General features: G+C 35.6%; 2 protein-coding genes across 5 annotated transcripts in view; both read left to right on the top strand.

Annotated features, from left to right (window-relative positions):
- The window catches only part of LOC127968403 (protein NDRG3), a 30,435-nt gene extending 12,020 nt beyond the window's left edge, over positions 1-18,415 (top strand). Inside the window, exons 2-17 of one of the 4 annotated variants that reach the window (XM_052569599.1) lie at positions 1,111-1,177; positions 2,873-2,905; positions 11,488-11,593; positions 11,671-11,791; positions 12,087-12,149; positions 12,383-12,443; positions 13,754-13,840; positions 13,945-14,001; positions 14,125-14,228; positions 14,316-14,381; positions 14,462-14,513; positions 14,598-14,645; positions 14,741-14,776; positions 14,911-14,962; positions 16,490-16,528; positions 17,331-18,415. In XM_052569599.1, the coding sequence (XP_052425559.1) occupies positions 1,121-1,177; positions 2,873-2,905; positions 11,488-11,593; positions 11,671-11,791; positions 12,087-12,149; positions 12,383-12,443; positions 13,754-13,840; positions 13,945-14,001; positions 14,125-14,228; positions 14,316-14,381; positions 14,462-14,513; positions 14,598-14,645; positions 14,741-14,776; positions 14,911-14,962; positions 16,490-16,528; positions 17,331-17,497 (1,149 nt within the window). In that variant the 5' untranslated portion in view covers positions 1,111-1,120 and the 3' untranslated portion in view covers positions 17,498-18,415. Of the gene's footprint in view, positions 1-1,110; positions 1,178-2,872; positions 2,906-7,005; positions 7,298-11,487; positions 11,594-11,670; positions 11,792-12,086; positions 12,150-12,382; positions 12,444-13,753; positions 13,841-13,944; positions 14,002-14,124; positions 14,229-14,315; positions 14,382-14,461; positions 14,514-14,597; positions 14,646-14,740; positions 14,777-14,910; positions 14,963-16,489; positions 16,529-17,330 lie in introns of those variants that run through there. The other 3 variants (XM_052569600.1, XM_052569601.1, XM_052569602.1) reach the window with 3 other exon arrangements.
- Positions 18,416-18,678: 263 nt separating this feature from the next.
- Positions 18,679-22,083, top strand: LOC127968404 (src-like-adapter 2). Its single transcript, XM_052569603.1, has 8 exons — positions 18,679-19,076; positions 19,479-19,603; positions 19,753-19,858; positions 19,942-20,028; positions 20,323-20,426; positions 21,025-21,171; positions 21,327-21,456; positions 21,560-22,083. Exons 2-8 carry the CDS (start codon positions 19,525-19,527, stop codon positions 21,675-21,677), a joined length of 771 nt encoding a protein of 256 aa, XP_052425563.1. The 5' UTR covers positions 18,679-19,076; positions 19,479-19,524; the 3' UTR covers positions 21,678-22,083.
- The last annotated feature ends 567 nt before the right edge of the window (positions 22,084-22,650 follow it).

Here is a 22,650-nt window from a genome sequence, read left to right as displayed (position 1 = left end):
CATCGGCTGTCAAAAAAAACATATCGGTTGACCACTAGTTTGAAGAAACTACACACTGAAGAAACTTAAAAAATCTTTGACGAATCTTAATTGAATTGTTTTAAAACTGCATGTCATCATATCAGGACTTGCTAATCTGATGGTATTTCCTGTGTATCAGTCACGTTTGGTCCTGTCCCAGGGTCAGGAAGGTCAGGTTGATTGTGACAGGAGACAGATGAGGCGAGTGGAAGTGGGTTAAGCCACATCAGCATGTCATTCCACTTTACAACATGAGCTCAGCAGATCTCTATAGGCACCTCATTCATACCGACTGTCACACTTCTGTAACATCTATGTCAGTGTTTTATCCTATTCGTATGCAAGCTGAAAATTTGATCGTTCATGATATTTCTCTTGGTCTCACCTTGGATGAACACTGAAAGTTTGCTTAGTCACTTATTAGCTGTCTGTGCAAATAATCATTCCTGTCTCAGTCCTTGTTATGAAAACAGGAAGTGATTTTGCTGCAAGAATGATAAATAGAAACTGATGCTTTAAATACAATGTGCATGTTTGCTTATCGTTCGGCCTTGAGAATGTTAATTGCAGACCAGAATCATGCATCATTTATATATTAGATAGCTAGCAGACTATACCCTTTCATTAAAACATCACTGTTTCCAAGGCAACTAAAAAGAGCAGATTTAATTGTGCAGACGTTTCCTTTGGCGCTCAACTTTTATTACAGTTTACTGTATAAGTGTGTGTAACTATAGGCTGTTGTGGGCTGATACCCAATCTCAGGTCCTCCAGGTTAATTAAACATAAAAAGGGTGATTACACTTACGCTTGATTACAAGTGCAGAATTTATTAGAACTCTGCTTAGTGTTTTGCAAAGCATGTTTTATTAATAGAAATTCAATATAAGGCCCTTTTATTGACTTGGTGAGGTCTGCTGCAAATGTGACGTGGACTGAGATTTGTCTGGCAAAGTTGGACTTTATTAGACTAGATGAGATTTAACTGAAACCGTGTTACACATTGATTTTTATTTATAATAAGAAAGAGTTGATCATGAGTGTTTCACAAATGTCTATTTTTTTTTTTTTTTTTTTTTTGTATTGCAGACAGACAGAGATGGATGAGCTACAAGACGTTCAGCTGACTGAGATCAAGCCTCTGCTGACTTACAAGGTGAGATATACCTTTTAGAAACATCCGCCTCATATGCAGATAAACACACTAGCATGCTTGCATACTTCTGCATAAACAAGCTATCATGATAAAGTGATATTTATGTCAGATTTACACAACTGTCATTTTATCTTGTAAATGACATGTTTTTTTTAGAAGTAAAAAGGTTTTTAATATAAATGTTAGAATAATAGCACAGTCATAAAATGATGGAAGTTAAAATTTGGTAATATAAACAATAATTTAAAAATATATATATTTTAAGTACTGATCCATCCAAGTATAATATTATATATATATATATATATATATATATATATATATATATATATATATATATATATATATATATATATATATATATAAATAAAAATAAAAATAAAGAAAATTATTATTATACTATTATTTTTTTATTAAGTAAATTATATTAGTTTAATTAAATAATAAGAAGAATTAAAACAAATAATTAGAATGCTTTAAGAAAATAGAAAGGGAAGGAGCCACTTTAACCTCAAGCAGCAGATTGTTCCATAACCGAAGCCCAACCACAGAAAAAGCTTGATCCCCTCTATGTTTAAGTCTGGACTGAGGGACTAGAAGGAGATTCTGATCATTGCATCTAAGACTTCTGGTGGGAATATAAAAATCTCAACAACTCTGAGAGATAACCAGGGGCTTGATTATTTAAAGATTTATACACCAGTAAGAGAACTTAAAAATCAGAACTCGCGTTATACATATATGCCACATGAAAACACTCTCACACACGTATACCCTCCATGGCTCCTCGTGTTTGAAATCAGAGTTTCTCTATCCGAAGTTCCTCTTCACCCCTGTGTCTGTCTTTACTTAATCGGACTGAATAAATTGTGTGGGAGTTAGTGTAGCAAGAGAAAATTAATGGAGATGGAAAAGAAGTGGATGGGGTGGAATATTAGTGAAATGATTGTAAGAGAACGAAATTGAAAGGACAGGAGTAAAAAAAGATAAGATTGGTGGGGTTGAGGTGCAAAACAATTCTGCACAATAAAAGATATTTCAGTCTTCTCCAGAGTAATTATTATTCCTCCTTCAGCCCCTGTTGGCAGGAATTTGCATCATGGGATCCGCAGGGTTTGTCAGTTTCAGTCTTGCCATCCTTCTTTACCACACAGCATCCATATATCAGAAACACTAAAAATAGAAATGTAAAGGCTATACACCCATTAGCGTTGAGTAAGGCTGCCAGTATGATCCACAAGGTGAGGGACAAACGTTTTATGACTGGCTTTACTCTTCCTTGGAACTAATGAATGAGCTGAAGCTTAGAGCACTGAGTTTCCAGAGAGAGACCTGTGTATAAGAGGTTTTAAAAATAGTAATAATAATAAAATGTTAAAACCCACCAAATTTGACACATTACACTCACCTTTTTTTTTTCTTTTTTTTTTACTTTTATCGTTTCTTTCAAAATAATGGTTGGAAATTTTATATAACATATTTTTCTTTTTCTTCTGGTTTCTTTTTTGGGTGAATCATTCCTTAAATGATTGAATTGGAGTGACACCCTGACCTCTCACTCCACCTAGTGGTGTCAGGATAAAGAGCAGCAGAAGCTGAATAGAGAATAATTGATGATTTGATAAAAATTTAACATTGTTAGACATTTTCTTGCAAGTCAGTAGAATAATCAAATATCATCTCTCTCTCCTACAGAATTCTCAAAACTTCCAAGACTTTGACTGTCAGGTAAGAAAAGACTTATAAATATTTCATGATTGGATGAGATAAAATGAGTTATTCTTAAACGTTCATTAAAGTTTTGTGTGTGCTAAACGTCAAGTGGTGTGATATGAGTATTTTAGGTTCTTGTTAAGCCTTAATATTTTAGTATCAAAGGAGTTATTTTGGGAAAAACACATTCTGATGTTGAGATAAGTCTGAATATACTGTATCATGAATAGGGAATGTGATTTGATGTTACTGTGTGCTCAAACTTTATCTCTCCAGGACTCTGTAAATCAGCTCAAATATCCACAAACTGATTTTGTTTACTTGAAATAAATCAATTTAAGAGGAAATAAGATGATTCTGATGTTGTAGCTTAAGAATGTACTCTAGATTTAATGAATCTTCCTGTAAAACATATTAGAATTATCCAAACTGATTATCCATTCTATTGAGTTATGGATGGTATGATTGACATCTTGAGAAATACTGTATACACACACACGCACACCAACACACATTTTTAGTTCATAACTGATGTTTCATAACTGATGTCTGTTTAGCAGTGAGAAAACCATTCTTTGTGAATCACATTCTCCTTTTTCAGTGCAGGGGTCTCAGATGAGCTAAATATAGCACCTGCAGCTGGTGACGTGATCATGCTGAGACTCACGCATGACCTGCTTTACATTATATAGTGACTTTAGTTTTCCTTACTCAGCAAGCCTCTGTACAGGAGCTCACACACATTAAGTGTAAGTCCAACGATGGGCTGACACCAGGCCAGCCAATCCAATCACTCTAGCACTGACTGAGTGCTGCAGAACACATATACTGTATGTGCTTGAGGTGGATCAGGTTTAAGGTCTGACTGCTCTCTGTTGGTTAACAGAGGTAATGCAGACTGTCTCTCACGCCACCATCCAAAAAGTGGTGCATAAAAGTCAGTAGATAAAAGGGAAATAATCTGTTGTCCTTTTAATAGAATAAATGATTTGCCAGGGCTTATAGTTTTTTTAAAGTAAAATTATAACAAGTCAGGTTGAATCTTTGTTATGGAAAAAGCTTATGTTTCTCAATTCTATCTGACATGGCTTTGTACAAAGCACTTCGTTAGAAAAATTAGGAAGGAGACAATTTAGGCATTAGGAATTTTATACTTTTTAGTTTACTTTAATTTTTATTACACCTAACCTTTATGTCCCAAATGTTATAAATTTCAACATTTTAAATTTCTACTTTTTTTCTAACTTCTTAACCCCTTTTTGTATAGATCCAGCAGATTTATACTTAACAAACGTCCAGTCTAAATCTATAAAAAAATAAAAATAAATTCAAACAATATTATTTATTAAATGTTAAAACTGTGATAATGAAAGAAATGCAGTTTTTTTTAAAAGAAATGTGTGTGTGTGTATATATATATATAAGATTTTTCTTTGGATTTTATATGAATTTTCATATTAATATAAATATATATATATATATTTTTTTTTTTTCTTTGTGCTATTTGTTAGGGATGTGGGGGTGGGGGTGTATGTGTGTACAGTCCTTAACAAATTTATTAGCCCACCTGTCGTCATAAATAGAGAAAACAAATATTTCAGGAATTTTTCAAAGATTTGTTTAAAACTAAAAATTGTATTGTCATTTATTAGGCAAATAACAAAGAGAAACAACTAAATACTCTTTATTCACACAGAATAACCCTAAAAATGTTAAATATTTTCTTTGATAACAGCTTGCATTCTAGCTGCCATTATTTTTCTGTACCTTTCCACAGTCTCTGTTGCTATTGACTTCCAAATAGTTTCTAGTTGTTCACAAAGACGTGATTTTAATAAAACTATTGTGCGATCTATCTTTGAATACATAAATCCCTAAAATAATTGTATTTTAGCTTTAGAAGTGCTACTGTGACTGAAGAACTTACACATACTGGTGTGGATGAACCATAACAAACATAATTAAGCACTATATGTGTGTGCTCTTGTTTTTGTGACATTTCAGGACACAACTCTATATAATGACATGGGTATGACACATGTCTAAACGTGTGTGTGTGTGTGTGTGTGTGTGTTTTATATAAAAGGCCCCTGTTGGAGACCCTGTTTTTCCTTAAGCTTTAAGCCAATAGAAATAGCTAAAGCATCTGTGTGAATAATGCAAGTCATCACTACAGGTTCGTCATTATTCAGAGACAACTTCATCCTGTAGAGGGCATCAGGGACGCAGAGTAAGCAAAGCCATATCCTTGATACATATCCTCCAATACAGTCTCATTAACTTATTAGATAGCATTCAAAATAATCTCAAACCACAACAAACCACTTCCCAGGAGAAAAGTTTTTTTTAGAGCATGATTTAATCTCTGATCTCCAGTTCTTAATGACCTTCTCTCAGTCTCCGCCATAATAGTGATGTAAAAATGTAACCCAAATTCCTGCAATCATACTGACCTCTCTTTACTTTGTCCATTTTGTTTATATAATAAAGGATATATTGTTGAGTTTCTTGGTAGTCAGTCTCTTGACAGGCCTCAGGAGTTGTGTCTGTCTGCTTTGCCCTCTGGTCTGTACATGCTTGCCTGAAGGTCACTCTGGTACAGCACGCTCCACAAGACTCGCTCGCTCAGATGGACAGAGTGACTAACACAATCTGATTTATTGCTGAAGCTGCAGGTCCATCAATAAGTAATAAAACCATGTTGCTTCTAAACCTTTGGGTACTTTATCTGTATATTGTAGTACTTGTATATGCAGTACAAGTTCTCTGAACAATGGATTTTAGCTGATTGCCTGATACATAAAAACAAAACACTCTACATACCTTTATAAACACAGTGTTGTATTCCAATCCACAAATGCTGAATTCCTTTGCCAGCTCCAGTTGTGTGCTTCTCAGATTGTGTTTGTCTATGGTGGCCCCGAGGAATGGCAAAGAGGCTTGTTGAATGAAAAACATTGTTTCAGCCTCATCTACTGATAAATGGAGGCAAGCAAGATCAATAACCTATCAGAGACCAAGAGCTATAGAGAGATTGTGCAAAATATATCATACTTCACCTCTGCTGGGTTACAGACGTGCAAACTGTTGTAATTTTCTGCAACCGTGGTAATTTACTGCAATGGTAGAAAATGAAGAAATAAATATTACTGTAAATCCAAGAAAAGTGATAAAAGTTTAGTTCTTCTTGTGTTTTTTATATATAATATTAGTATAGTATGGTGTTTGCTTACATTTGCTTAGCTATCTGAACAGGGACGTTCCATAGACATTTGTTTTATATATCTAGTTATAAATGCTATAACCTAAAACTAACAAAACCATTTTTTTTTCACCATTGAAGATGTCCCCCGTTAGGTTTTGACATTTAGCTTACTTTTAGGTGCAAACTCAAGAATTTGTATTTTGAATATTTAAACATTTATCTGTAAATTTTTATATGTATATTTTTATTATTCTTATATATTTTTGAATATAATGTGTTTGATGTAAAAAAAAAAATAATAATAGTAATATGTCCATTCAAACTGTAAGGTATTTTGCCACAAATTAATTTGTAATTTTGTAGAAATTAGTTGAATTCATTTTATTCAAATACTGAAATCCTGGAATATCTTGAAAACAACCATGTGCTAAGGTAAAATAAATATTAAATTTTAAGGACATTTTGCATAATTGTGTATAATAATCTTTTTTTTTTTTTTTTATAAAATCAAACATGTCCTTAGGGGAAACCAGTTGAGAAACACTACTATGACTAAATAGAATTAATATAATCAATAATCATCAATCATTAATTGATCAATAATCCAAATCATTTGATTCGCAAATCTCTCTGCACCTCTTCTCTCGCTGAATCTGAGAAGTGAACCGGTTGACCCCACCCAAAAACAAGTAATAAAGTGCAGTGGAGAGCATCATTCCTTCCTTGCTCTCTCTATGTCTGCCCCACCCTCTCATCCCTGCTCCTGCCACCTCCCGCCCACCTGACTCCCTCTCGTCCAATCACAGCGGGGCTCTTTCAGTGCTGCCGTATGCATGAGCAAGCACTCCCTCCCCAGCACAAACCGCAGTCACTTCTTTCTCCTCGTCACTCTATCTGTATCTCAACCATCTCTCCCTCTCTCTCTCTCTCTCTCTCTCTCTCTCTCTCTCTCTCTCGCTGAAAACATACCTCCTCTCTTCATTTATCTCTCACTCCTCTTCTGTCTCCCCTCCCTCTTGGATCTCTGCCTAGCTACTGCTCTCCCTGTCTGTTCCCCTTCATCCCTCCTTCAGCCGCTCTGTGTTTCTCTCGTGGATCCTCCCATCTCTTCCTGTCTCCTCTGAAGCTGTCACTGTCTCGTGTGTGGAAACATGTCAACCGTTCTGGATGTGGAGCATAATGTATGCACTGGAGATGCAGTGGTGAGTGTGTGTGTGTGTGTGTGTGTGTGTGTGTGTGTGTGTGTGTGTGTGTGTGTGTGTGTGTGTGTGTGTGTGTGTGTGTAAGTGTGTGTGTGTGTGTAAGTGAGACAGTTACAGCTGAAAGCTGAGACTGATTTCTGACTCCTGATTTCAGAGTGTTTTAGCGTTGATATTCTTTGCATGTGCATGCATGTCATGATTGATGTGTGAGCCAGCAAATGTGATTTTTTTTTTTTTTTTTTTTTTTTTTTTTCAATGAGGGATGTGTTTTCGTGCATTAGTCATGTGAGTCATGCACCTCTCAGCTTGTTTACCTACCACAGATTAAACCTATATGGGACTAAACTGTTAGTTACAAAGATCTTCAGTTCAGGATGTATACTAAAATGATATATTAGTGAACACAAGGAATTATCTGGCTTTTAAATATGGCACACATCCCAATGATCATCAAGCGGTCTAATAGGTCAAGCAAATCAAGGACATTTAGAGCACTTAGAAACATTAGCGTTACTGGCTGGGTGTGGTAGTGAGTATATATTGTGTGTGTTTTTTAGTATGGTTGTTTGGCATTAGCATATATATGTGTGCATGTGTAATATAGATCTGCCATCAAGTTTGTGCTGTGTAATGGCCCCCAGGCTTGTGGTGTGTGATTGATGCTATTAGCTAGGAAGCGTGAGCAGGGGTGGGGGGTGATAAAGGCTGAGACTGTTGGCTTGTAGTCATTCATCCACCTTGGCTTAGCCTCTGTTTCTCAAGAGAAAGCTGCTTTGATTGTCCGTTCCCCATGTTTGAAGGTCTGCACACAAGGATATAACCACATGGTCAGGATACGAGAGTACTAGATATAATTATTTCCGAATCAACCATTTAAAAACCCATATTTATCCAATAATAACTTGAATAATGTCAGTGGTTGTTATAGTACTGTTTGGGTGTAAGAAACATCTTTAACCAGTTGAAAAGACCAGGCTTCTTTACTAGCCAAACCAGCCATGACTTTGGTTTTCACCAAGACTATGCTGGTTGATCAGCATATTTTGATTGTGATAAAGCAGTTTGTAGATATTGCAGTGCTCCCTAGTCTGATTTTCTGATTTGAAGAGCACAAAGAGGAAGATGATGCAAGCGTTTGATATCGGATCATATTTTAGGGTGTTTATGGTTTGCAATGAGTACTTTTTAGAGTTTAGTTCAGCTTCTACAGCCGATTGTTGACCTAATCAGGACTAATGATGGCCAATCACTGTTTTAGTCTTCTTTTTTCAGGCTCATTCCTATTCTGCTCCTCTTTCCAGACTCTCTCACACTTTCTAGACCCATATGCAGAGTGTAAATTTGTGTGTGTCTAGAAGATTGTGAGTGTGTTTGGCAGAGCGAACAGGAGATTTTTTTTTTTTAATGCTAGATTTCAGAGTCTCCCACTCTCTGTCCTTGATCATTCATGTCCTCAAGAGCTTCGGATTTGTTCCAAAGCAGTCCCACACCAGCCAGTCATTCATTCATTAAGCATGCCAGACTCAATTATGGTGCCCATTTTTATCTATTCCTGTACAGAGATACAAGTATTATATTAAAGACCATAAAATCATTTGACACAGTTTTATTTTCCCATATAGATGTATTTGGTATTGATGCATTGAAGTCTAATGGGACATATTTAATGAATGCCAAATTTTAGTTATATCAGAGATATTTAATTTGCTACTTGCTAGTAAGTTGCAGGTGGTAATAAGAAGTGTGATACTCTCCAGATAGCATTTGATTAGACAAATTCTGTGCAGTGCAGGATGAGTATTTTTAGTTTGATCAGTATCAGTATTTTTGGTTTGTTTTCTTGTTCATTTTACATATATAACTAAATTGTGTCAATGTTAAAGTTGTGATAAAACGTAAGTTGTAACAGAGATTCTCTTCCATATAGTTACTAATATATCAGTGAATCAGATATACGTTCTGTATTCTTTATTGAACTAAATGCAAATTGCAGACATTAAGAAAGCTGCAGAGTTTAACTCACACTTGACAACAACCCAATCTCTCTGTTAATATGTAGAGTGAATTAAAACCATTAAACTAATTACAATGTTATGTCAGAAGATATTGATCTCAGACTTTCTGTCCCTGTGCCCTTTGTGTGTGTTATTAATCTCTCCATTAGTTCTGCTTAAAGGAATCTCTCCGCTTGTAGAGGTATCTCTGCTTTCTTAGGAATATGACTTGGTTTTGGCCAATTGGGTTTAAAGAATCATATGACAAGGAAAGGCACCATCTTGCAAAGCCAGAATTTTGATTTAAGCCAATTAGCATCTTTTCTGGATAGACAGTTGGAAGAGATCACCTGTCTGATATGAAAAGTGACTAATCAGTTTGCTTTGTTTTTACATTTCATCTAGTGGTGGGGTTATTTGAAATATATTACTTCAAACAATAGATGGACTTAAAACTGTAAAAATGTAAAAACTGTAAAAATGTCTTAAAATGTATAGAATTTAATGAGAATTTCTGTCAGTACAAATTGTGATACTAAATAAATAAATCAATAATAATAAAAGCCAGCCAATTAAATTGTAACTGGTGGTTTCAGACATTTTGCTTTTTATTATTATTATTGTGTGTGTATGTGCAATATGACTTAGTTCAGTAACTGTTTAGACTCAGGGCTTTGCTCTGATTGAAAAGCACACTCTGTATCTTTCACGATGGCTGCAGTCTGTTACCGTTCTGGAAAAGTCATACCATATGGTCAGGATGATGGTATTGTACCTCTCCACAGTTCTGCAGCCACTCCCTGTGATGATTCTGGATGCTATCCACGTCATTAGCATTGTTAGTTTTATCAGAGGACGTATTTCTGTTTAGAGGTCATCTTATCACAGACATTACCATTTTTCTAATAAAATTAAAATTACCATTTTTTATACATATCAACATATATGTATGTATGTATGTATGTATGTATATGTGTGTGTATACAAAATAATATAAAGTAAGCAATGTATTCCATCAGAAATCATTCTAATATGCTGGTTTGGTGCTCGGGTAACTTTTCTTATTATTATCAATGATAAAAGAAAAAAAGAAAAAAAAAGTTGTGTAGCTAAATATTTTTGTTGAAACCGTGATTATTGTTATGGAATTCTTTGTACAGAAAGGTTAGACAGACAGCATTTATTTAAAATAATCATTTATAGCATTTATAATAAAAAAAAATATTTTGTAGTATTATAAATGTCATTATTGTGTGTTTTGGTCAATTTAATGCATTCTTGAATTTCTTTTTTTAAACCTAATTTTTACTGAGTTCAAACTTTTAAATGGCGTACAGAGTATGTTTGTTTGCTTTTATACTTAATGGCAGGATAGAAAACTACAATATTGCTGTAGTTATTGGGCTGTTGGAAGGATGTACAATGGATTTTGGATTTCTTCCTAAACAGTTTGGGGTGGGTCATGGCTGGAGTGTAATTAAAGTATAACAAGTCAATGGTTCATCCTTTCAGCATTTTTGTATGTTTATATTAGAGCAGCGGTTCCCAATCTTGGTCCTGAAGAACCCTTAACACTGCACATTTTAGATGTCTCCCTACTAAAACACACCTGATTCAACTGTGTAGTGAAGACTCCCAAGACCTCAAATCTGTGTCAGATAAGAGAGACACCAAAAGTGTGCAGTGTTGGGGGTTCTCCAGGACCAGGATTGGGAACCACTGTATTAGAGCATCAGAGCTCTTGATTTAGATGACTTGCATAGTCAATAGTGTTAATCTAGGCAATGAATATCATGATGTTTTCATTAATCTTTAAATGGGTATTTGAATGCCCAGCAATTATTTATATTAACCATCCACCAAAATAATTTTAGAATGCATTGAAAAAACATTTGTAAATCACATACTCATAATACAAGAGCACTGATGTGTGGTGGAACTGAATCGTGATTCTGTGCAGCTGCTTGGCTTTCCCTCTAGATCTTTCTATTGATCCTGCAGCCATCTGCGTGAGTCGCCTCATGGGAGAGATATTGCTTACTACACAAATACATGCTGCCTTAAAGCAGCAGAACCAACATTTCACTCACTAAGTAGCATAGTAAATCCTCAAGCATTTCTGGCAAATTGAGGAGGTTTTGTGGAAAGATTTTATTGTCAATATTTGTGTATTTGGACTGTTGTTCTTTGTTTCAGGAGCATGACATTGAGACGCCCTACGGTGTGCTCCATGTGACCATGAGTGGAAGCCCTAAAGGCAACTGTCCCGTCATTCTGACCTATCATGACATCGGCCTCAACCGTATGTGGAAAAATGAAACAACAGATCAGTTTTATACTTAAGTATGATGATGGTGACGGTGTTTGCTTGGTTTTCAGACAAGTCCTGCTTCAACACACTGTTCAACTTTGAGGACATGATGGAGATCACTCAGCACTTTGCCGTTGTGCACGTGGACGCCCCTGGCCAGCAGGAGGGAGCACCCCCCTTTCCCACAGGGTGAGTGACACGTACTCTCAGCCCATGAAGCAGCATTGTCATTTAACATATTGACTGAATCCGAAATCGCATACTCATCCAAAAGAAGTACAAGTAATTACTTTGCCACTGTTAAAAAGTATAGTATAAATGTGTGTGCTATGAATGCAGTCAAGATGTACCACAGTCTCCATGATGTCATTGTCGTGTGACCAATCATCACTTCACGGCCATTCACAAATCCACTCCCGTGGCCTCATGGGATAGTCTAAATGCTGTGATTTGTGTTTGATATTTGATATCTGTTGATCTTTAGGTACCAGTACCCCACCATGGATGAGCTGGCAGAGATGTTGCCCTCAGTCCTGACTCAGCTAAAGTGAGTAACAAAGTCAAGACAGTCCATTAGTAATATATTACACTCTACACCATCAATCAGTGAGGTCTGTCCGTACAGGACAGAACGGGACATCACTGCATCTGTAAGACTCAGCCTGGCAGAACTGCACACAATTGCAGTTTGTCATTGATGGATTCAATTAGAGTATTTCTCTGACTAAATATTGCAGTGGTTAAAAGTGACATAGGATGTGGTTGTGCTTCCATTTGCAGGGTGAACAGTGTGATTGGCATTGGTGTGGGAGCAGGAGCATACATCTTAACCCGCTTTGCTGTGAGTTCTCCGACATTTTTCAGCTTTTCATTTTGCATAACTTTAATTTTGTTATCTTAAACCATTGACTTTGCATCTCTCTGTGTCTGTCTCATTCATTCTTTCTTTCTTTTTTAACGGGACTGAATCACCTAAATTAGCATTCTGTGTGTTTACAGAATACCGAATTCCCTCCAAAACCCATCGGTAAAACCATAGCAACATTTTGGCGTCTCTGTTGTAAACAAGGTGCAAGGATGCCAACAGTTTAATCCATTTGCTGTTAGCGAAGAAGAAATAATAACTACTTAATGTGACTGTAAAGTTACAGTTTGCAAATTAGGTACCTCTGCAGGGCTCAACAAAAATTCACAGGTCAAGTTTAAAATGTACTTTTCCCCAGCCCATTACAAATATTTTTTATAACATTTTTGAAAGTGTAAATAAATATTTTTTAATTAAATGATTACTTAAAAAAAAACTTTTTATAAATGTATAAAAAACTTTATTTATATAGAAAAACTTTATAACAAACAATTTGGTTTTAATTTTATAATAGCTGAATTCATCTTATTTAAATTACAAAAATACATTTTTTTTTTTTACAAATCTTAATTGTAAACTTTAGCTTTTTCCAGTTGCAGTTTTTAGTTTTAGTCTTTATTACGTACATTTTTTTTACATTTTTGTTTTGCTTGATTTGTTTTTATTTCCACTGTTAGTACTTAATTCAAACTTATTGTATTTCAGCAGGTTACCAATGCAACATTTATTATGTAAATTTTCTAGAGTTTTAGTAAACAATAAAACCACTAAAATGGTGCATATTTGTGTACATGGCCTATATCAAACAGCTATATCATATATGTTTATATCATCCCACCAACTGCCCTATTCAGAACTCGGTCAAAATAGTGCCGCAAAACTGCATTGCCCCCAGAGGCTGTGAATGCAGGACTGTTATTATACTGCATGCACTGCAGCCTCAAGCATCTGAGGCTATTGATCAGTCAAAATATCTCTTGACACACTCAAAAGCTTAATATATTCAGCGTTCCTTTTTATGCAAGGTAACCCGTAATATACCCCTTCTCTTTTCTCATTTACTCATTGCTAAGTGCCCTTTGTCATTTCCTGTGCCTTGCTCTCTCATCCTCGAAGCATATGTTTGACACACTATAAGATTAATGCGAGTGCCAGACCGCAGCAGCAGTAGGTGCTAAAGGGAGATGCTTTGAGTCCAGCTGCTGCTTCTGCCGTGACTGCATGCATTTTTAAACCTCTCCCCATGATATCCTCATTAAAAACGAAACCTTTTTCTCTGTCTGCAGCTCAATCAGCCGTCCCTAGTGGAGGGGCTGGTTTTGATCGATGTGGACCCCTGCGCTGAGGGCTGGATAGACTGGGCTGCTTCTAAAGTGAGTAAACAATTTGACCAAACAGAGAAGGATTCTAGCTAAGGTTTATTGATTCATGTAATGGTATTAACCACATTAATATTATTATTCTGATTTCCTTCTAGCTCACTGGGTGGACTAGCAATCTAGTGGACATTGTGATGGCTCATCACTTCAGCACTGTGAGTAAACCCCTTTGACTTTACATCAGTCAATCCCATAATGCTTTGTGAGCACCATGAAAGCCGGCTGGCTTTTATTTCTCATTATACAGAATTTTTTCTGTTGTTATTCTGATCAATTAGGAGGAGCTGACTGACAACCAAGAACTGATTCAGACGTACCGCCTGCACATTGCCCAGGACATCAACCAGGACAACCTGGCCCTCTTCTGTGGTTCATACAATGCGTAAGGGACATTTCATTATAAAAATGTATATATTGATTATTACCTGTGCTGAAAAAACCTTCTAAATTAGGTGTTTGGTTATAACAGGCGTCAAGATCTTGGAATCGAAAGGCCAGTTGTTGGACTCAATGAGAATACAGTGAAAACACTGACGTAAGATTTATTAGTTTATTTGTATGTATATATATGTATATATAGTGTATTGTTTTTGATCACTGCCTGTCCCTGTACAGATGCTCTGCTCTTCTGGTGGTTGGAGACACTTCCCCTGCTGTTGAGGCTGTGGTAAGTTTCTAAGTACAGGGTCATTTTGGTTTTTGTTGCTCTGCCCTTCACTATTTTAATTCTGTTTAATATTTCACATTACAGGTTGAATGCAACTCTAGGTTAAATCCAACAAAGACCACTTTGTTGAAGGTAATATGACATTGATATTTAGCACAAGCCTGAATCTGTATCTATTTCTGTCTCTTTCTCACTATACATTATTTGTGTCATCTCACTTCTGTTAGATGGCTGACTGTGGCGGTCTGCCTCAGGTTGTTCAGGTTAGTCCATCTTTATTTCTTGATGTTCAACAGCGTATTAAACACATGTACACTTACTTTTTATCTTTACCAATATATACATAGTGTGATATGAAAGTGTAAACCAGTGTAAATGACCTCTAATCTCCCAACAGCCTGGAAAGCTGGCCGAAGCCTTCAAATACTTTGTACAGGGAATGGGATACAGTGAGTATTTTTGTCAGTTTACCTCAAAGTTGGACACTTTTAGCCTGTGAATCTGTCTGCAGATATTTGTTGAATCTGCTGTGTAATCTGGGTCAGCTTTCTCCATAAACATGCATCTGGGTTTTTCAGAGGCTAGTCTATGCTAATTAGCAATTCGGCACCAAACTATGACTAATGGGCATCTTTTATCAAGACAAATCCGGCTCAGGGAGTTTGTCTTTGGTTGGTTGGTTTGTTTTTTCTTTCTTTTTGCCACACACAGCTCCGCGAGTCTTCCCACACACTGTGTTTTGATTCGATTTCCTTCCAAACTACAGACGTGCGCGACATCACAATGTGCTCTGAATGAGCCCTCCTCACATATTTGTTGACAGGTTTTGTCGCTCCAGTAAAGCGCTCAATGTGCTGCCAGTGCTCTGTGTGAAAATATGTCACCCTCTCTCTGACCCTGTACCTCCCTCTCCAAAGATACTTGCAGTTTCATTTCTGCACTGTTGTATTGTCCTTGTTCCAGTCAGACTGGAATTTACATCACGTCAGAAGTCAGACCAAAACAGTTACTTTTTAAGAGCATAATGCTTGTAACATTCATCGCAGGCTTTTGAATTTAGCCATTAAAGCTCTATAGAGTTTCCAAAGAGGTCATGCCATGAGGAATCCAAGGGCTTTTTCAGATCTGTAGATTGTTTGCTTTGTTCCAAAACAAGGGACTCTAATTTTTTTTACAATTTTGGGTATTCTTCTTGGTTCGGTGCACTTTCACAAGGCAACACTGCGAAGTGTACCAGACTGTTTATGCAAGTCACATGTGATCAAAACTGTCCTCTAATTGGTCAAAAGTTTGCATTCCTCTGTGTCAGTTAGGACATATGTTAACTATTTAAAATTTTTTTGGATCATCAGTTATCAAAGCTCTGTAAATATTGGTCACAGACACAGAGTCCTCTCACGTGACTTTCCCCCATTCATTCTTAATTACCCCCCACTAAACTCACTCTCGCTTTATGGGTCTGTTAGAACTCAGTGGACTCCAGTGTAACTTTACCTCCCAGTGTAAATATATAAATTGAAAGTTCAGTTTTATCTGGAGGTCTCAGACAAAGAGAAGAGGATTAAAATAAATAGACATTTATGAGACTTCTTTAATTAGCTTGGGTGCCAAAAATATCCATAATCATCTGAGGATACATAAAAGAATGTTTTTTTGCTTCTTGATTCCCTCTATAGGTGAAGAGCCAATAATGCAGGTCAGGTGGTTAAATGTCAGGAAAGGATTTGCAATTTTTCAACCCTGCAGAGAAGCCATTAAAAGCTGTAGACACATGCAAGAATTATAGCTGCGATTAGTAGGGCCGAGGTCGTAACTTGCAGGGTTACATTTTAAAACACAGACGTGCCAGACTAAAGTTTCTGAACAGTATCTGACCTGTTTTCACTGAAAGCATTTACATGAAATGCCAAAAATCTGTGCTGTACAGAGATCTTATTTTTCTCATTTCTATGTTTCCCTTCAACTTTTGCAAACAGTTCCTCATGTTTTGCTCAGCCATCTGAGCTCTGAATCAGGTACCTGGGATGTGACTTGACTGATGTATACTGCACATGCTTGCATGGCTCACCTCAGTTATTGTGTTTAGACATGTCCGCATGTAGATATTTGACAGTAATATTTAGTGCTTGACCGATATGGGTTTTTCATTGGCCTTTGCAAATATCTAGAAGTTGGGTGGTAAATACCTGATACACTTGTATTTTATTGAAAATATAATTTTTTGTTTAAAACATATGCCTAATTTACATTAAAGAAACTGTTTTTAGATTTTAAAACAGGTCTATATAGTGATACAATATCACTGTTACATGGCCAAGTCAACAATCGGTCTGTCACTACAATTACTAAAAAGTTTTTCAGCAGACGTTTTGTATGATATATATATACCATGTTTTATTTATTAATTAATTTGTAAAAGTTTTTTTAATGTTGCTTTGAATGTGGCTTTATTTAATTTTTTATTTATATTAGAATTTATCATTTATTATTGATTATTGTTTTTACATAATTTATTATTAATAATTTTTGCAGTTTATTTTACACATTTTTTCTAAAATGTACGTGTAGTCTTTTAGTTAAGCATGTATGTGTCTTTGCTTTTTTTTCCGTTAGGTCTAAATTTTGTCAGAAATGCATCTGTGTGCACATTTATACTCTGTGTAGGCAGACACGAGACGAATTTGTGATTATCTATTATTACCTTCTCGGTTTGGTTTCCTCTTGCATGATGCTTGTTCTTTCGTTTTGCTTGCCGCCCCAGATTATAATGAAGACTGCAATAATCACATTTTCATATTTCTCCTTCTCATCTCACAGTACCAGCGGCTGGCATGACCCGTCTGTCTCGGTCCCGATCCTCCTCGTCCGGCATCACATCCACGGATGGCTCACGCAACCGCAACCTTAACAGCCCTCTGGACGGGCCCAACTCTGGAGTCCTGGACAACCAGGCCAGGCCACAAACGATGGAGGTGTCCTGCTAAAGCCCAAGGCTCACAGTCTGCTGTCTGCTGTCACTACACCCCTCACCTCCTGTTGTTCGTGTCAAGATTCCCACGTGTTTCTAAAGCCTTTAATAGTGAGGCAGGGGAGGCTTGAATGAAATGTATGACATACTGAAGGTATGCACATTGAGTATATACATATTAATATACACTAGTAAAATTTTAAGTCATAAAAGCAGATAAAATGAAAGACTAATATATATTTACACATGAAAGGTCTTCCACCAGGCTTTTTTGCCCTTTTTTATATTTGTTAGCATTGCATGATTGTTCAAGTGAAAAGGTTCCACTCTCATTTAAATTAAAAGTAAATGCATTAAAATTGTAGTTTTTGTTTTATGGTGTGACCTGTGACCTCTCCTGTGCTCTTATCTTGCTACACTCTGTGATATTGTTTAACTGTGCTTTAAATGCCTGTCGTGTTCTGTCACTGAATCCACTTTTCTGTTCATCCTATGAATGTAATGAATGTGTAAGAACTGACTTTTGTTGTATTTATATTAAAAACTCTGATAGGTTATACTAAAAGTCGTCAGCTATTAGGTGATCAATGCTTTTGAAGACTTTGGATGACTCATCAGACAAAAGAAGTGGAATATCATTTTTTATTTTCATTTTCATATTTGTTTCTTTTACACTAATTCTTACATTAGGCCATCGCTCTTTTAAATATGCAAAACAAAAGTAGCAAGGACTAAGTATGTCTTAAATCTTGTTTTTCTTTTGTATATTTACTCCCTTACCATTTGTAACATAATTATTCTGAATTAAAACATAAATTAATGTACACATGGAATGACAGCTTTCATAAACATGAAGACAAGATGAAATGGTGTCTGCTAAAGTCACTATCCACTGATTCTCAATTACTAAATAAAGTTAGATCATGGAAAATAAGACTGTTTGTGCATTTTTTCCCCCCTTTAAATATTAAAAGTTGCTTTCAAAATAGTACTATTATTTTCAGAATCACTGAAGAAATAATTTCTCAACGGTAAAGAAGATTGAAGATCGAGTTGCAAAGTTTCCAACCACATATTTACTTTTTTGACACTCATGTCGAGCACCCCTTATCCTCAGGTTGTGGTTGGAGTATTTTTAACACCCTCTTAAAATAATCGAAGGTGCACATTAGTCTAAGAAAGCATTAGAACATTGTGACTGAAATGGCATATGTTTACCTTTCGCATGCACTATAATCTATGTATCCATATCCATTCAGTGAAATGTATTTTAATTGAATGAGCTGCTTCTTGCACATAGCAGTTTAATTCTGACTATAGAAGGATTGTGGATTTTGAAAAGTCTAATAACACAGGAAATTTCATTTGCATATTGGTTTGTTCACCACAACTCCTACTCAACAGATCACACACATCAATTCACACGCACAACAGAAGATGAAGGTCGCATCAGCTCTGTTGTGCATTCTCTAGTGTTGGGGTCTATAAGTGGATGCTATTTTATACAGCTTATACTGCATATTGTTGGCCAAGAAAATCAACGTATAATTTCAGCATATTTGCAGACCGAGATGAAATGCAATAAACTGAGTTTAGTAAGTATTTATTTATTTTTGTGTGTAGCTATGGTCTGGATAAATGTTTAGGATCTCCTTTAGAAAGATTTTTTATTTTATCTATTAATTTTTAAATGTTTTATAGAAGAAATATATTTTTATTATACTTTCATTTTGATTTTATTTTTCATTTATTCTATTTTTCTGCTATGCTGCGTGTTGTTTTCGATTCTTACTTGGATATGCAGCTTTATTTTTTGTTTATTTTATTCTTTATTTTATACGATTATTAATTGTTTTTTGTGGTTTATTTTCCAGAAGGTATGTGTTGTTTCTTTATGGCTTTAGCTTGTATGTAAAAGCCCAAAAACCTTACACACACACAAACACACACACAAGCTTTTTGACAATACAGGGTTGTATCTTCTGTTGTGTTTTCAGGTGGGCTTCTGTGCATAAATGCATCAGACATGGTGATAAAATAAGCATGGGTTGTCTAACAAGCAGACCCTGGCGTCGATCTTCTGTTCACAGACTGGAGGACCCCGTCTTGATGTCTGATGAATGTACGGGCATGATCCTGCAATTAAACTTCCATTTACAAACATCTTTACTCAGCGTAATTTATTATGACTGTTGTTAGATGACAAATAAATGATACATTCACATCTAGCTTGTGTATAATTAGCCCTCACCTGTGTCTGTTTTACTTTAGCATCAGGAAATCACATGCACATGGCAGTGGCCTTGTGTAACTTTCCACCCCACAGGTCTGATGAACACACTATATTTTTAGGAGACAGACTGAACATTATATCAGAGTAAGTAAAGATTATTTCATGAAATTATGTAAGTGTTAGCTACAGTGAATGCAGGGTTTGTAATGGGTTTGCTTCTGTTGCAGAGATGATGACATGTTGATGGTTTATTCTACAACAACTGGCACAGAGTTTTTCATTCCTCACACCTACGTTTCCAAAGTGCGTTATCGGTCAGTCAAACTTTTCTTTTTTTTACAAAGTTACAAAAGGAAATAAGTGCATTTTTTGAATTTTTACACTCATGAGAGATCTGAATCATCTCTCCCCTTACCTTTTTTCTGTTATTATGTTAATCAATAAAAATGGTGAAAAGAGACAGAGCATTATGTGATGTCATCAGATCATAATTAGGGACTGAATTGAATCATATGATACCTTATGATCACTGATGATTGACAGATTTTAGGAAATTATGTAATTATGTCCTTTAATAACTTTTCTGGGTTTTATCTATTTGAATATAGGTGGCTGTTTGAAGGGATCACAAGGAGAAATGCAGAACAACTTCTTATGCTGCCTCCAAACTACTCTGGATGTTTTTTAATTCGGGAAAGCCAGTCATGCCCTGGTTAGTCTGCACCCCAAAAGTAGCTAATTTGTTGATTGCCCTCTGTTGTATAAAAAATTATGTTTATTTCTTAAAGTGACTAAGTAACAATATGTCTTTTTTTTTTTTTTTTACCTTGATATATCGGTTTCAAAATGGCACATTTCTAACTGATCTAATCAGGCTATCAAAATTAGGCCTGGAGGAATATGTTCACAGATACAGACATTTACAGGCACGCACTGTGAAAATGTTCTAGATCATGTAATGATCATGTAAAACGGTTTTACTGTGTTTTGTCTACTGAAAGTTTCACCAGATGAACAATCAGTATAGGCTTTGTCAAAAAACAGTACAGTCTGAATGCACTGTACTTACATACTTCACAGCCTGTCAAAAATTAAATATGTCTCTATACTTACTCAATAACGTGTGAACATCTATTTTGGGAGTTTGTTGAGCCAGTATGAAAAGGCTCAGCTACAAATGCACGTGCGCCATCCAATGTATTTACCACAGTGAATTCCACTTAACACATACTTAACTGTTGGTGGCTCTTAAATATACAAAACTACATACAGTTGCTTTAACCTTAACAAATGCATTGCCTTGATTGCAGGTTCTTACTCACTTTCCATACGACAAGATAGAGGCCATCTGCACAATGTAAAGCACTACAGAATCCATCAGCTCCACAACGGCTGGTTCTACATCCACCAGAGCCACTTCTTCTCCACTCTCACACAGTTGGTGGACTATTACTCACGTAAGCTCAAATGGCAATGGTGCTGTTATTTTAATATTAGTCCTATTCCACCTTCAAAAGACAGTCCATTGCATTTTAATGAGGTTTAAAATAACATCTGGATGTTAAAATAAATCAGAGAGAAGAAACGCTTAATTCATTTCTTCCATTTCCAGGGTCTTCTAATGGTATGTACTGTCAGCTGACTGAACCTTGCATACCTCATGACTCCAGCAGAGCTGGAACCCATAGACCCTCGCCAATATCAGTCCAGAGGTCTAATCTTAACTGGAGAGATTTGTCCAGGTATGTTCGGTTTTTATATTTGGATCACACTTTCCAGTCTTTAGAATTTAGTATGATGCTTATTTGAGCTCTTCTATGAAATGACTTTTTTGTTTATCATCAGGTCAATGATTCAAAGGCAGGTAAAGGGAACCGATCAGGAGAGTCTGCTCAGTGAAGGACTAAGAGAGACTATGAAAGCATATCTTTATGTCACAGAGGAGTCTAGTTGGACTGAGTGACATCCAACACAGGACAGAATTGTAAGACTCTGATGAAGTTAAGTTAAAGATGTTTTGGGGATTTGGTGGGCATTTTGACCACTTTACATGAACATTTCCAGTGTCGTGCAGGATTAATGATGTTTTGCTTATTATTTAATGATTGTTTTTCATGTTATAGTTATGTTTTGTGTCTGTCATAGTGTACAGGATGCATTACCTTGGGAAACTACAGAATAAATTCCTCAGTTGGTCAGTAGGACCCAACGGAAAAAAAAATTAACAATACAAACAAAGTAACAAAATTTTATATAACTTTGCAACATAATTATGTAAATAAAATTGTGGGGAAAAGAATTGCTAGATAAAATGTTTTAAATGCATTTTATTTTCATTTTCATTTAATGTAACAATATTTTGAAATCTACAGTTTTAATAATGTGTCATTTATTTAGTCAAAATGGGGCTCAACTTTTTAATCTGCCTTTTAGGCCTAGGTGAAAACTGACATAAACGTTTTGTCATCATGATTAATATGAGACTCTGCAAATTAAAAAAAAACTACTATAATTATATAGTCCCTTTAAATGTGGAGAAAATAAGGCAGCTGTCTTTGTATTATGAAATAATGGAATCAAAGCCTAATTTATGACATTATATTTAGTTTATGGTAAATTCTGTTGTCTCAAAATGGTAGTCCACTGGCCTCTTTCTTTTTAACGACATTCAACGTTAAATCTCAACATTTAGTTTAAAAATGTGCTATTATGTTGAAATGCTAAATTATCTTTTAGAAGGCGGGTCAACAGATGTTGATTTTGATTTAAACGTTTCCTATATTCCTGTGTCTTTTCAGCTGTCTGCAACGTATGTATCAAAAAAAGCTGTTTTTATAAAAGAAAAAAAAACTGATTTTATTATGTATATTTGTACATTCATGTAAAATTGTAATAGGCCCATTGTATTTTTATTCAAATAATAAATGGATTTGAGC

The sequence above is a fragment of the Carassius gibelio genome, chromosome B11, assembly GCF_023724105.1.
Source record: "Carassius gibelio isolate Cgi1373 ecotype wild population from Czech Republic chromosome B11, carGib1.2-hapl.c, whole genome shotgun sequence".
Classification (NCBI taxonomy): Eukaryota; Metazoa; Chordata; class Actinopteri; order Cypriniformes; family Cyprinidae; genus Carassius; species Carassius gibelio.
This window is presented reverse-complemented; position numbering and strand designations above follow the sequence as displayed.

Excerpts from the sequence above, each read along its gene's own strand:
- LOC127968404 (XM_052569603.1), top strand. The coding sequence starts at position 19,525 with ATGGGTTGTCTAACAAGCAGACCCTGGCGTCGATCTTCTGTTCACAGA. Across the intron at positions 19,859-19,941 it reads AGACTGAACATTATATCAGA|AGATGATGACATGTTGATGG; the intron begins GTAAGTAAAGAT and ends CTTCTGTTGCAG. Across the intron at positions 20,029-20,322 it reads GTTTCCAAAGTGCGTTATCG|GTGGCTGTTTGAAGGGATCA; the intron begins GTCAGTCAAACT and ends ATTTGAATATAG.